The 15,537-nt window shown below is 45.4% G+C and overlaps 1 protein-coding gene across 1 annotated transcript in view; it reads right to left on the reverse strand.

The window, feature by feature from the left end:
- Positions 1-15,537, reverse strand: part of LOC128619264 (sex comb on midleg-like protein 2) — a 48,272-nt gene that overhangs the window by 10,279 nt on the left and 22,456 nt on the right. The window contains exons 8-11 of the mRNA XM_053643327.1: positions 6,700-7,010; positions 5,612-5,738; positions 5,028-5,231; positions 3,940-4,101 (exon numbers count right to left, since the gene is read on the reverse strand). Coding sequence (XP_053499302.1) covers positions 3,940-4,101; positions 5,028-5,231; positions 5,612-5,738; positions 6,700-7,010 — 804 coding nt within the window. The remainder of the gene's footprint in view (positions 1-3,939; positions 4,102-5,027; positions 5,232-5,611; positions 5,739-6,699; positions 7,011-15,537) is intronic.

A 15,537-nucleotide genomic window follows, 5' to 3' on the forward strand; every position in this document is an offset into this window, starting at 1 on the left:
CCGCCGGAGGCCCCCTCCCTGACGGTGTGGGTCGAGGGGAACCCAGTAACCGCTCTGCTGGACACCGGGAGCACGGTGACCCTCGCCCGGCCCTCCATTCTACCCAAAGGGCGTTGCCCGGAGGGGGTTCTCACCGTAACCTGCGTCCATGGGGACACCCGGGAAGTTCCCGCAGCCGAGGTCCAGATCCGGGGCGAAGCCGGGGCCTGGCCCCTCCAGGTGGGCCTGATCCCCGAGCTCCCGGTGCCCCTGCTCCTTGGACGGGACTGGCCAGGATTCCCGACGGGCCCGACAGCCGAGCCCAGCAGGCCACAGCGACGCACGAAGAGGACCCGGGCCCGGCAGGCCTACCTGGCCGAGGACGACGGAGACTCCGCCATGGAAGGTAAGGCCCCCCAAAGCACTAACCCTCTGTGTTCTGTCTTTCACCAGGTGAACCGGGAGGGGAAGTTTGGACGGGAGCAGAAGGAGGACGACCGCCTGAAGCATTGCTGGGCCCAGGTGCGAGTGATAGAGGAGGAGGTCGACCAGAGCCCTGACCTGAGACTCCCTACTTCGTACTTTCTCGTCCGGGGCGGTCTCCTCTATCAGCGGGCCTGCCGCCGCGGGGAGCAGGTGGACCTACTGGTGGTGCCCAAACCCAAGACTCCAACCGTACTGCATCTGGCTCATACCCATCCCCTCGGCAGCCACCTGGGCCCACGAAACACCCTGGAGAAGCTGAGAGACCGCTTTGTGTGGCCCGGGATGGACGCGGAGGTCTGGGCCTTCTGCCAGCAATGCCAGCGCACTGCCCCACGGAGGCCCCCACCAGCGCCCCTTATCCCTCTGCCCATTATCAGCGTCCCGTTCGAGCGAGTGGGCATGGACCTCGTGGGCCCCCTTCCCAAGTCTGCCCGGGGCCATGAGTACATCTTGGTCATTGTTGACTACGCCACCCGGTACCCCGAGGCGGTGCCGCTGCGCAAAGCCACCTCCCAGAACATCGCCAGGGAGCTGGTACTCCTGTTCAGTCGGGTGGGGATTCCAAAGGACGTGCTGACCGACCAAGGTACGCCTTTTGTGTCTAAATTAATGGCCGATTTGTGTCGACTGTTACAGGTGAAGCACATTAAGACCTCGGTCTACCACCTGCAAACCGACAGGCTGGTCGAGAGGTTCAACCAGACGCTCAAATGGATGCTGCGCCGGGTGGTGGACGAGGAGGGGAGGAACTGGGACCTCCTCCTCCCCTACGTGCTCTTCGCCATCCGAGAGTGCCCCCAGGCGTCCACGGGCTTCACCCCCTTTGAGCTCCTGTTCGGACGGCGCCCGCGGGGACTGTTGGATGTGGCTCGCGAAGCCTGGGAGGAGCAACCATCTCCCTTCCGCTCAGTCATCGAATATGTGCAGGAGATGCAAGCGAGGATCGACCGGGTAGCCCCAATAGTCCGGGAGCACATGCACGCCGCGCAGGAGGAGCAGCGAAGGGTATACAACCGCCCAGCGCAGCCCCGAGAATTCCAGCCGGGGGATCGGGTCCTCCCGTTAGTACCCAGCAGTGCCTGTAAGTTCCTGGCCCGGTGGCAAGGCCTGTATACAGTCCTCGAGCGCCGAGGCCCTGTCAACTACCGCCTGCAACAGCCTGGTAAGCGCGCGGAGGAGAAGCTCTACCACGTGAACCTGCTAAAGAAGTGGGTAGAACCGGCCCCGGTAGTGTCGGCGTACGCGGCCCGGGACACGGACCATGGCAAGCGTACCTTGGTCGGTTTGGGGGAGGACCTTACCCCCGCCCAGAGACAGGAGCTCGCTGAGTTGGTAGACCAATTCTCTGATGTGTTTTCGGCCTCCCCAGGGATGACCCAGCTGGTCCACCACAAGATCAAAACTCCTCCCGGCGTAGTGGTGAGACAAAGGCCCTACCGTGTTCCAGAGGCCCGACGCAAAGCCATCGAGGAAGAAATTGGTCGAATGCTGCGGGATCACATCACAGAGGAGTCCAGCAGCCCCTGGTCCAGCCCCATCGTCGTTGTGCCGAAGCCGGACGGGAGCATGCGGCTTTGCAACGACTTCCGGAGGCTGAACCAGGTATCGGAGTTTGACAGTTACCCCCTCCCCCGAGTGGACGATCTCGTCGAGAGACTGGGGAGGGCCCGGTTCATATCTACCTTGGACCTGACCAAGGGCTACTGGCAAGTTGTGCTAGCGCCGGACGCAAGACCTAAGACGGCCTTTAGCACTGCCACCGGCCACTGGCAGTACCGGGTTCTCCCCTTTGGGCTACACGGGGCACCCGCAACGTTGAAGAGGTTGATGGACATCCTCCTGCGGCCCCACCGTACCTGGACGACGTAGTCATCCACTCCTCCACATGGGCCGACCACCTGTTTCATCTAGGGGAGGTCCTGAAGGCGCTCCGGGAGGCCGGCCTGACAGCCAACCCCAAGAAGTGCCACCTAGGGCTGACTGAGGCCCAGTACCTGGGATACCGCATTGGCCGAGGGATGCTGAAGCCACAGACAAAGAAAATCGAGGCCGTAAAGGACTACCCCCGACCAACATCGAAGAAACAGGTACGTGCCTTCTTGGGGTTGGCGGTGTACTACCGGAGGTTCGTGCCTAACTTCTCTGCTGTAGCTTCCCCCCTCTCAGATCTCACGAAGAAGGGCCAGCCAGACCGGGTCAGGTGGTTGGCCGACGCAGAGAGGGCCTTCCAAGCCCTGAAAGGTGCCCTCACCAGCGCGCCGGTACTGCGCAACCCGGACTTTGCCCTCCCATTCACGGTGCACACTGATGCGTCCGAGACCGGGCTTGGCGCCGTCCTCTCGCAAACCTTCGACGGAGAAGAACACCCGGTCCTCTATATCAGCCGGAAGTTGTCCCCCGCTGAGAGGAAATACGCAGCCGTCGAGCGAGAGGCCCTGGCAATAAAGTGGGACATCGAGGAGCTGCGGTACTACCTGGCTGGCCGGCACTTCGTCCTCGTAACGGACCACGCCCCCCTACAGTGGATGGCCAAGGCCAAAGACACAAACGCCCGGGTAACACGCTGGTTCCCCGCCTTACAGGATTTCTCGTTTCAGGTTCAGCACCGGGCGGGGGCCCAACATGGTAATGCAGATGGGCTCTTGCGATGAGACGCACTCTGGGCCCACCACCGAGCGGCAGTAGGCTCGGAGCTGAGGGGGGGGGTACTGTCGCGACGGACCGACAGCCGGCGCACATAATAATAAAGTCGCTCCTTCCCCAACTGCTGCACCGGCACGAAGCGGACAGCCTCGTGCCAAACACATCGTCAGCCAGAAGGACCGTCACGGTGGGGTGGGACCGTTGACGCTACACCGGCCGGCGATTGGGGAGTCTGTCGGGGAAATTCCACCACTCAGGCAACGGCGGAGGAGGATAAAAGGACGCGCTTCCGGCCGCGCGGGGAGAACGGCTAAGAGACAGACTCCGTGCGTGCTCTTCAGCGGCATATAGGCACGCCAACATTAAGCACGACGGTATCCTCTCTCCAATCTCTAATCCCTTTCTCTCTCTCTCCTTCTCTCCCTGAAGGTGCGAGCGCGGACGAGACCGCCGGGTGGTGAGATCGCGTTCAACGGTGGATGACGGCACGGGAGACCCACGCGCACGTCTCTGGAACCCCGACACGCCCTCGAGAAGGTCACAACGCCAGCCACACCCCCAGGAAACCCCTCGCACTCACACACCCTCACCTCCTCACGACAGACAACTCACACACGGACAAATAAAGCACCCATTTTGACTGCGACTTGTCTCTCGTGGGTCTGTGCTCCGCCCTCCCCCGGGCTAATTCCCCTACAATATATATATATATATATATATATATATATATATATATATATATATATGTGTGTGTGTGTGTGCGTGTGTGTGTGAGAGAGAGTCTGTGTGTGTGTGGTGAGGCAGCCGGTGAGCTGTACACAGCATACACACCTGACTTGCTCCTGTCGTAGCTGCTGTAGGGGCTGAACGGCTGGCTGCTGAACAGGTTATCGCACTGCAGGTGTCGACACACTTTCTCCAGGAATCGTAGAACAAATGCGGCGCTGGACGCCGACGGCAGCTTCACCGTCCGTGTCCCTCCGTCCGTCCGCACTGGACGCAAAAAAATGCGATAAGATATGATAACGACTGCAGTGGAAACACCTGGGACTGTCATTTACTCAGCAATGAACCCATTTCACACAAAACTCTTTAAAGCCTTGAAATGCGCGGCGTTGTTTGATGTGCTGACGGAGTCGTCACTGAAACAGGAAGTCGGGGCGGGACATATTGAGTGGCTCCTCACCCTTTTTAAATAGTCAAAAACATTTTGCTTTACCTCACAGCACGGGCTAAGACGTACTTGACAGTTAGTACCGTGGATTTTTTTTAACATTGGAGGCGGGACACTTCAGATTCTAGAGAACATTTGATTGGACAGAAAATCTGATGAAGGAGCTGAAGTGCAGGATGATGTCATCAAAACCGTTGAACCGTATTGGTGGTAAAGAGAGACTGTAAATTCTGAATGCACATACGGTATATTCTAAATGTGAGTTTTATAGATACTAAAGATAATAATTATGGCTAACGTTCATACGTAAAGCCAGAAAACTTACATTTTGATTTCATGGAGAATTTAATAACTTAAAGGGACAAACCAGCGTATACACAGAAGTGTGGAGATGTGGATCAAACTGCAACTGACAAGATCCTGAAAAGTGGCCAGAAAAGTGTAAAACAAAATAAATAAATAAAGTCACTATACCCTGTACAGAACCATCCTCTGACAAAAACATAGCTTTTCTATTCCAAGTTTTGATGAGGTCTCCGAATGTAATTGAATCTAATAATAAAAAAAACAATCTCTATATGACAGAAATCATTTCATTCATGCACAATTTACTAGACCGGATTTTACTAAAACCAACCAGCATGTAAATGGTTAATTGTACAACACTCAGAACACACGAATCCTGTCATATTGGGTTTTGCACAGGAAGTTGAGGTTTTCTGGGATAAAAGAACAGCCCGAGTACCTCGCACCACCTCTCCACCATCTGGCTGATTCTGCAGGCATCCCAGCAGCACTTTGGGCTGATAGGCGCAGTCCAAACACGCCTGCACTGTCTGCTGCAGCACCAGGTTCACCGCCTCAGGTCCGAAGTGATCCGGCAGCCGCTGCACCTGCTTGCGGTCCAGATGAGGGCCGCAGTTCCCGTGTTTATTCACATACACGCACACTGAGAGATGAGACGAGACGGAGAAAGACAGAAGTGAACTTTAAAAAAAAAAAAAAAAAAAAGAGACGCGAACAGCCACATGTCAGGTTTCCATACCAGGTTTAAAATAAACATTTTAATAAATAATAATACATACATATATAAAGCGGAATAAGACGATTAAAACACGCAGAGATACGGTGTTATTATATAAAAATAATACAAGATTTGTGCTGCAAAGATGATTATTTTTTATCCTAAAAAATAAAACTGACATGTCTTATCACAGAGGTAATACAGATTATAGAAACAGGCTGTGCCTCATAGTGAGCCATGTGTGTGTGTGTGTGTGTGTGTATGATGGTTGGTTTTACTGAGCCAGCTATGTCTTCAGGCTTTACCTGTGGACACCACGGAGGATGGAGAGCTCAGTGGAGGCAGGCCATCCCTGGACACCTGAGAAGACGGAAGTCTGGAGTCTGAACCTGCTGGTGCTGACAAGGAGCTCTGCAGGAGTTTGGGCTTCCTCTAACACACACACACACACACAATATTATATTATACATTGTGTGTCCACAAACTTTTGACTGGTAGTGTGTGTGTGTGTGTGTGTGTGTGTGTACAAAAAAAGGCTGAGTATATCCACTTTAGAATGACTGTGGGTGAAAACAACACAAGCATAATATACACCCACTGATTTGTATCCTATTGTGTGAGATAGTGCACAGAGCTGTGGGATGGCCATGATGATGATGATGATGATGATGTTTATTTAAGAAAGAAAAACTTCTTATGAGATGCCCTATCTTGCATTTATGGATGAGGTCTTCACTGTCAGCATATCAGTAAGATTTCCAGCACGGCCTGACATGACGATAGAGCTGGGCAATATATCGATATAACATCGATATCGTGATAAACGATTACGGAATACAATTTTTCGAGATAATTACAAATGAAATCGTACTGAATTGATGTAATATTTTTGAAAAACGTAATCTTCTTTGTCTATGTAGGCATTAAAGAAAACTATCGTCAAACTCAGTTTAACGCTTTTTTTTTTTGGTTTACTTTACTACTGTTTTGCGGACAGTTTGTTAGCTAAATTGAATATTGTGTTACGCATCGAAACGTTCCCCGAGTATCGTGATATGAGATTTTTGTCACATTGCCCAGCCCTACATGACAAGCTGCGTGACATTTTTTTGTCTTGTTATCGCTTCATGAGCAAGAAAAAACAAGAAAAAGAGGCTGGTGAAGGAACGACTGTTACAGCTGCCACAACATAAATGACAACAGTGACAAGCAACTTCATTGGATGTTCCACAACATCAAATGTAGCTATGAACGTATAAAAAAAAATTGGAATCGTTGACAAACTGGGGACATACCGTCATTGGAAAAATAGCCAACTTTAAAGTGTTAATATCTCACTACCATGTTGTTGATTATTTTCCTCGAACATAATGCTGCAACCTTTGTTACATACCTTGCTTCCTGGTTTGGGTCCTCTCTTCTTGTGAGGGCGTGGGACAAGCTGTGGGGCAGATTCGGGCACTGTGGTACTCATCTGAGCCCCTGGACTCTGAGCGCCTGACGATGCCGCCAGGGCTTTGAGCAGGGCAATGGTCTCGCTTTTGGGTCGCCGGCCCCTCACGCCCTTCCTCACGGGCAGAGGGGGGAGCGGTGTGGGCAGGCGGTATGAAGACTGCATGGAGCGCCGCGTCTGCTTGGACGGTGAAGACGAAAAGGAGGAGGAAGTGGAAGAAGAAGGTGCGGACAGCGGCTTAGGGATGGTGACTGCAAAGGAGAAGATCTCAAAGTTAGAATGTGGAGCAAGTCTCTCTAAAGATACCAAACTGTAGTGCCAATGTAAAATCCGTGTCTACTCCTTTACCTGTTTTTTTTTTTTTTTTTAAAGCCAGGACATATAGCAAAAGGTGGACACAGGTGCTATTTCAGTCATTTATTTATTTATTTACAGCAATTATTCACCAGTAACCAAACCCGTCCAAATAAACACACCACAGCAAACGCAGTTTTGTCTCTCGTTAGCGGTTCTGTAGAAAACAAGCTGAGCAAGAACGTTCTGTAGCTAAAAGTCTGCGGTTACCACAACATCCTTGAATAATTTACAAGTCGGACATGATGGGTTTAAGCTGTTGCTTATTTCATGACATCACTAACCAAGTTCACACGAAACGCTCCCCAATTCACATAGGGGTGAAGACATGACAAAACTATCATATCAGAACACTTGAAAGTAAACAGAAGAACGGAAAAGTAGGTTTAACAACCAGAAAAGAAAGAAAAAGTACTTTACAACATGCGCTAATGCTGTAACTACTACGTGCTATTCGTTTCCGAATTCAAAACAGACGTGCTGCACTACAACATGAAGGAAAACTAAGAACTTTGTTTATGTTTTTTTTATTAAATGATGACAGAAACATTGTGAGAGCTGTGAGGAAAACCCCCCAAAAATAACATTCAGTGACATCACCAACAACATCCACAGGGCAGGGGTGAAGGTATGACAATCCACCGTTCGAAGAAGACTTCGAGAGCAGAAATATAGAAGCCATACTACAAGATGCAAACCACTTGTGAGCAGTAAGAATCGGAAAGACAAACAGAAATGAGCCACAAAAGTTCTGGAATTAAGATGAACCTCTACCGAAGTGATGGAAAGACCAACGTGTGGAGAATGAAAAGATCTGCTCATGATCCAAAACATACAAGCTGATCTGTGAAACATGGTGGAGGTAGTGTCATGCCATGGGCTTGGATGGCTGCTTCTGGAACATTCTCACTAATCTTTATTGATGATGAAAAGCCTTTATATAGACCTTCAATTTACTAATCCAGCTGATATTATTTTGGGTATAATTACTTACAGATTTCAGCTGGTTCCTTGCCTTACCTTACCTTGGAGAACTGCTTTTTCTTAGCATGTTCAATACTTTTTTTCCTGTGTCATTCCACTTTATTACACATAACTTTATTTACGGACTTTAATGCTGTGAATTCTTTATATTTCCGGATTTCTTGAGTTAATACTGATGTCTGGTGAAAATTTCATGTGAACAGCCTCGTTGGAAATATATTTACTGAAATAAATGTTGACGCGTTCAATACTCATTTCCCCCGCTGTATGTCATTTCATTTTAAAGGTTAAGTACAAAAAATCACCTGCTTCCATTCAGTTCAATTCAGTTAAAAAATAACAATAAAAAGATATCACGATACAACGATATCTCGTGTAATAATAGAGTATCGATGTCTCACAGTCATATCGCCCAGCCCTACCATGCAGTCAGCTCATGTCGAAAATAAAGACGCTACCCGGACTCTAATAATATATTTTACGTGTGACGTGAGGACAAAACGCTACGTCTCGGTCACAATCAGCTGCGTTTTTGCCAAGAACGCAAACATGATGTGCTACATTACAAAGAGGACAACGATCGTAAATCAGTTCCTCTAGGATATTTTGTGCTTTTGCGATCGTAGAAACGAACGCAAAATCAAGCAAACTCAGCAACGTTCGGAGGAGCTTGCAATTTTTCAAAATTACATCAGATTTTCTGGAGATTTGGGCCAAGACACGTCATGTGACGTCGGCATTCAGAAAGACTGTGCAAAACAATTCCGATTTGGCCAACTTAAGTAGTTTTCCTAAATAAATAAAAAAAGTACCAAGAATTTTTTATTTTTTTAATCTGCAGCAACATCGAGCATTTTTCACCACAATAATCACAAATAACTCAGAAAAATCCAGTACGGACTGATAAAAGTGTTCACTAACTAGCTAACTTGCTTATCATATGTTATTCCTTTATATTATTTTAGCCTTATCACTTAGGTTTCTAGGAACTAATAAATTTTAGCTGGTTGGACAATATCGATATTATATTATATTATATTATATTATACTATATTGTCATATCACCTAGTCCCATTATACTCAATTTGACCAGAACACTAAACTGTATAGTCCGAATGCAAGACTGCAACCATGCGGAGAGGTTGTTCACCATCACCAGGAATACAGAAATGCTCAAGCAACTAATGATGATAACTAATGAAGACGAGTAGTGAATGAAAGGAAGGAAATGAGGTGAAGGAAAGCACAGCAGTGTGAAGCTGTTTTCTATGCGCTTTTGCTTCATGAGTGAAAAATCGAGCACGAACGCATCTCGTAAAGGTCAGAATATGCTAAATACACTGCGCAGACAAAAGAACACAAAAGGCAACCGAATAAAGCTGGCTAGTTTTGTATGTGTGGGCATGTTCTGAAGTGTGTGTGTGTGTGTGTGTGCGCGCGCACCCTAAATAACTCTCATATGACTAAATTGGAGGGCAGTGTAAGTGAGCGAGATTAAAAAGAGGGGAAAAGCCAGGAACGATCTGCCAAAGTCCCCTTGGTGCTGCCGGGGCGACATATGGGAATGATCACCGGTCCGCTGCTTCATTTCCCCATGCCCCTCTTCCCTCAGGGTGGGGGGAGAAATGGCCGTGTGTGCTGTGTGGTGAATCTGTGGCCTGGCCACGACAGCTGTGTGTGTGTGTGTGTGTGTGTAATGAAACAAACAAAATAATTAGAAAATGATGAAGCAAGACTAGAGAAAGGGATAAAAGATGGGGTGAAGGAAAATGGGGGGGAATCCAGCACACAGAGAGAAGGAGAAATAAATGAATGCACTCGGGGAAAAATGTATTCGCTTCAAGCCGCAATAATAAATGAATACATTTATTTACTTATTTTTTAAAGCTTAAATCAAGTGCCAAATGAAAACCTTAAAAGTGCAACATAACATTAAGTGCTGGAACACAGGCATTGAACAAGATGGAGATTATGAGGAAAAATGATATACTTTTGTGACACCTATTTGCAATAAACCATGCGAAATAAAAATAAATAAAAATAAGGTTTTTCATTTGACTCGCCCTCGTACAATAAATCATAAAAATGAACAATTAAACTGACTTGCTGTACGTGTGGTTTAAAGTAGCATTTATCTCAAATAAAGAAACAAACAAACAAATAAATAAATAAACCATGAACCTATTTACATATTCTCTGTATAGTTTAAGGTTTTTAATCTTCCTGGAGCCCTTTGTTAAAGGGGCTCATTCTGTTGTACCGAAATACCCTTAAGGCTTGTAGATTTCAAAAGCTTCTTTTTAGTACCAGATGAACTCGTACTATCGGCGTGGGTATACACATATACATACGTATACCACAATATAAAGGTTTTCTACCAAAACTCGGAACAAAGCAAGAAAATGAAAGCAATGAAAAAAAGTGAAAAGCCGAATTTATTAAATGTCTAAAGAAAATAAAGTAATTGAAAATATTTTTGGATACATTTTAAAAAGTAATACTATTTAATGGGACGAAAACTTTTTTTTTATTTTACTATCAAATCAGCTGCTTCCATAAATCTCAAAATGTTTTTTAAACACATCATTGATGGTATAACGATAACAATATTATATCATCATATTGCCCAGCTCTAGTGTATCACCGTTATTTATTTATCGGAGCCGTTAGAGCTGTTTACTCCTGAACTTTCCACTTTTTTCCATTTTCGCTGTGATTTGAAAAGCTTTGTATGAAGTTTTTCAACAGCTTTTTTCTAGTTTAATCAAAACTGTATTGAGACTGACAAAACTGTTTTAAGAGTTTGAGAAACAAATGGTTTACCTTAACCAGTCAATTATGCTTGTAACTATAATAAACAAATAAATAAATATGCTAAAATTATACAGTATAGCCTTTAACGCTGTATAGAGTGAGAACAAATTAACACGGTGGCTCTGTTACGCTGTAAGGGCGCATTTATTTACGCTTCCTGGCATGGCTTGGCTCCAAATCAATCCTACAGTTCTCCCGACTGATCACTTTTATCCTGTGATTAAAAAAAAAGTAATTACAATTACTTTGTGATTAAATTCAGATTTTTCGAACGTCGTTCATTGACATGTTGGTCTATTTGCAGTTTTGTTAACGGTTTCCTACATTACCCACAATGCCATTCGCCGAAAGGTTGTAGCTCATAATTTCCAACCTCCGTACTCCAGGGAAAAAAACCCCCAGAGAAAACACCGCCTCAACTCAGAATTCCTATTCAGGAACTCATGATTTCCTCAATCCTGAGTTCAGCAAGTTAGGGCAAATCAAAATGGCCGCCCCAGCATGTAAACAAAAAAAGGACTAATTAACTTTAAATCAATTATACAGCATATACAAATTGAGATCAATCAACACAGACATATTCACTTGTTAAATCTTTAACACTGACTCTACAGTTCGTTGTTTTGAGGAGGAACATATACATCACTCATCACTGTTAGATGTCTAGCATTTTGGCAACGAATATCGTGGCGTCCATGTTTTTTTCCCCCACGACTTTGTAGCTTGACAGCACGGAGGTCGATAATGATGTAATTCTGAGTTCTCACTTCTGATATAAGTCGAATGCAGCATAATGCCCTCATCTCCTCAACTCTACCTACAGACGCTTTAGTCCTTTAGTCTGTCCGGTTCTCTCATCTGTACACTCTGCTCAACTTTCACGCTCGCCATCATGTAAATCTCTAACTAGCCGAGCCGACTCTCTTCTTTAACTCTTCCGCACAACCGAGTCATATCGCCGCATTGCATTCTGGGAGCCCAATGTCTGATGTCTCCGCTGCGTCTATTTCTACTGGATCGCTGGAAAATGATGACGGGGAAAAGAAGCTTTTGTTCTTTCGTTTTGTTCTTTTTAAAGAGCGAAGTGTAAAAGTTTCGGCGACTGTTGGCAAATAGACCGAAAATGTTTTCTCTTATTAAACGGTCATAACTGTGTCCTGCTGTGACGTCAGGGTGGGACACGAACGCCGACGTCTCACAGGAAATAACGAAAACACAGCAACAGATTCACGCCAGAATCGCTACGTACATCAGACATATTTCCACAAAAACATCTTTAATGTGTCTCAGAGTGAAGTTTTCCTCTAAAGCAGTTATTAAATCTAGATGTAGAACACACATGCAACCATATTTTATAATAATTTTCTCATGCAAATGGAAAAATAAAATAAAATACAGTGCCAAAAGGGCTGTACACATGCACAGGTGGATTACTGGTTACACAAACACACACACGCACGCGCACACACACGGTTCAGCGGAAACCCGAACAAAAGCTGAGAAGACTCACCGCAGAGACACGCGCCAAAAAAACAGGTTTAAACCGGAACCGCGCCACACGTGACAACAAAGACAACGTCGGTCCCACCTGGACGAAATGAATTAGGCGTAAAAGAGAGAGAGAGAGAGAGCGAGAGAGAGAGAGAGAGAGCGAGAGAAAGGCGCGAGCGGTGTGGAGTCTGAGGGAATGATAACGAGGTGCGTGGGCTGCGGGGAGCGGAGGCGGGAAATCCGCGAGCGGCGCGCGACACGTACAGGTGCCTGCGTCTGAGGTAAAGATCTCTGATGCTAAAGGGTTAGCTTCGTCATTTAGTCAGTTCCCCCACCATGTTCCTGAGGTGGTCGTTACGCCTTTTCTAATAATTCGACCGCCCGGTGTCAATTGTTCCTCTTATACCACAGTTACCACACCTCAAAACACTGTTCTGATGGTTTGTTTCAAGACATTTGTCAGGTTTTTGTCCTTAAAACGCTCTTGTGTGTGGAACTAGTTTATTACGCACCGCATCTCAAGCCTCCGTTAAACTTCATTCCAAAACTTCATTTTAAGAGCCACAGTAGTAACGGAGGCTTGAGCCACTGATGTGCAGTTATAGGAGAGAGAGAGAAGTTCACGTTTTTTCCCCGTTTCATGCTGATAATATAAAAGTAGAACAAACAAAATAAATAAATAAATATCGATAAGTCTAATTGTTCACAAGGGTTTTCATTTTTTTTTATTACCGCAGAAAATACAACCAATAAATAAATATTGATGCTTGTTCACCGTCTTTTCTGTCTCTTTACTGCAGTTTCTCTCTTTCTCTCTCTCTCAAATAACGGCATATCAATGGCTCAAGCCTCCGTTTCGCCTCGTAGCCGCATTAACACCTCAGGGGCACATTATTTTTCTAATAATTAAACGTCCCGTCAACAATTATTACTCATTTCTGGAAACTGGAAATTTTCTGTCATTTTGTCTGTTGTTAAATGTGTGGACTTACTGTACAACACTGTACTTTTCCGTTATTTCAGTTAACTTGGCGAAGTGATATGGAACTGTAACGCGGTCAAGACCTGACTGGAACTACTTTAGCTGCTTTACTTAAAATTAATCGCGCGCCTCAGAACAGTCCGTCAGCCAATCAGAATCGAGAATTCAACAGCGCTGTGGGAGAAAAGCTTAAATGCAGATCAGAATTTTTGCAGATCGGAATCTAATTAATGACAAGCATCAGATTGCTCAAAACAAAATTTTATATATTTTTTATATAATAAAAAAAAAAATCGGAATATTTAAATTTCATGTGAATCACCCTTCAGGTAAGCACCGACACGCGTTGTCTCCTTTTTCTAATGGACGACTTTTCAGATTTATAATTAAGCACATTTTCCCCTCAATCGCCAAAAAGCAGAATCAAATGATCCACAAAACAGCCCAATCTGACAACACTACTTCTTTAGAAGGTGAAGAATCGTTTAGAAAGAGAGAATGAAGAGAAAAACGAGGAGCGACGGACGATACCAGTTTTTCTTTTCTGATACCGAAACCCGCCGATATCCATACATATCCGATATATTTGTCTTTAACCGCTACTTCGTTTTAAAGTGATTTTCCTAAACTGAAGCACTTGCTATTTCAATTAAATAAAGAGATTTCAGTTCATCTCGGGGCAGAAACATAGACGTTTACAGTCGTTCACTGAAATATAAAAAATTGGTTCTTTAATACATTTCAAGGCCTGCGTTTTTTTTTTGTTGTTTTTTTTCCCCTCGGCAAAATTCCTGTCAAGGCCAAATGGTCCTCGTGAAAGCTGGAGTTTTTCCTATTAATCTGTGTCGCAGCAAACCGTAAAACGGTGCTTAATGTGAGTTACAGCTGCACTGATGTGCTTCAGCTCTGTCTGTACACACACTCACTGAAGAGACTCGTATATCCTGTCAAACACAAGTCCCCTCCTCCTCCTCGTCAGCTTTTTTTACCCTTCCCTCCTTACTTCTCTGTTTGATTTTCCTCAAAAAGCCAATTTGTGGTTCCTCTATTTCCCTTCCTCTGTGCTTATTTTACACACACTCTCTCTCTCTCTGTTCATTAAAACCAGCCGTTCTGTATCAATGCCACCACCAAGCTCAAGTCAGAAATCGGTGAAAACCGTTCACATGATCAAATTTTGACATTCTGTACTATATATTTCTGAAAACGACACACTTTACTGACCAGAAATATCTTTCTCTTTTGCGCTTAAAGACTGAAAGCTGCCCCGCCTACTTCTACATATATACAGTATATATTAAATAAAATAACCTTATTAATGACAAATGGTTAAGAAAGTCATCCACACCAGTCTCTTTCTCATCACCCGAGGTAAAAGTTACTCGTGCTGTTTTAAGCCCCAGCCTCATCATCATCATCATCATCTCTTCACGTTACTGATCTTTGTTCATGCTAACACTGGCGTGGAAATAATCGCCGAGTCGTTCACCGAGCTCTGTTTCTAAATTTGTTGTTGTAAATGTCTGTAGTATTTGGTCTTGTAAAAACATCTAGTAATGATTTGCTTCTGTTTTGGATTTAGCCCAAGATTTAATTGTGGGGTATAAATAAAGGTGAGTTGAGTTGTCTGTACAGAACATGTTAAGCGCTCTTCTCTGTTCTGATGATGACATGGCGGCGCAGGAGCATCGTAGGTAAAGAACCCGTGCACAACTACAAGCCAAACTGATTACGCTTAAGTTCGTTTCAATACGGCACGTAACTATCCTACGACTCGATCAAACTGTGAGCAAATCACATAGCTAGCGAGGTTTTAGACATCTTTGTTAAACTAGCTCTTTAACCAACAAGGCGAGCGTGATGAACGAAGCCTAAATAAAAACATTTCCACGTAATTTTGGGAAAATATATTCATGTTTTCTTAAAGTAGAGATTTCAGACTGTATTCAGTCCATACAGGATTTAGCAGAGTTTTTTTTTGTGATTGTTGTGGTTTTTTTTTTGCTTTTTGTGGAAAACTACTTGAATTGGAGAAATCGCAATTGCACATAATTGTTTCGCGTGCTCTTTTGAAGTGATGTTTGTTGGTAAATGAGACCTTTTAAGAGGGCTTTGGATGAATGCGCGTTGTGTTACGATGACGTCACCTGACG

This window comes from Ictalurus furcatus, chromosome 15 (assembly GCF_023375685.1).
Source record: "Ictalurus furcatus strain D&B chromosome 15, Billie_1.0, whole genome shotgun sequence".
NCBI lineage: Eukaryota > Metazoa > Chordata > Actinopteri > Siluriformes > Ictaluridae > Ictalurus > Ictalurus furcatus.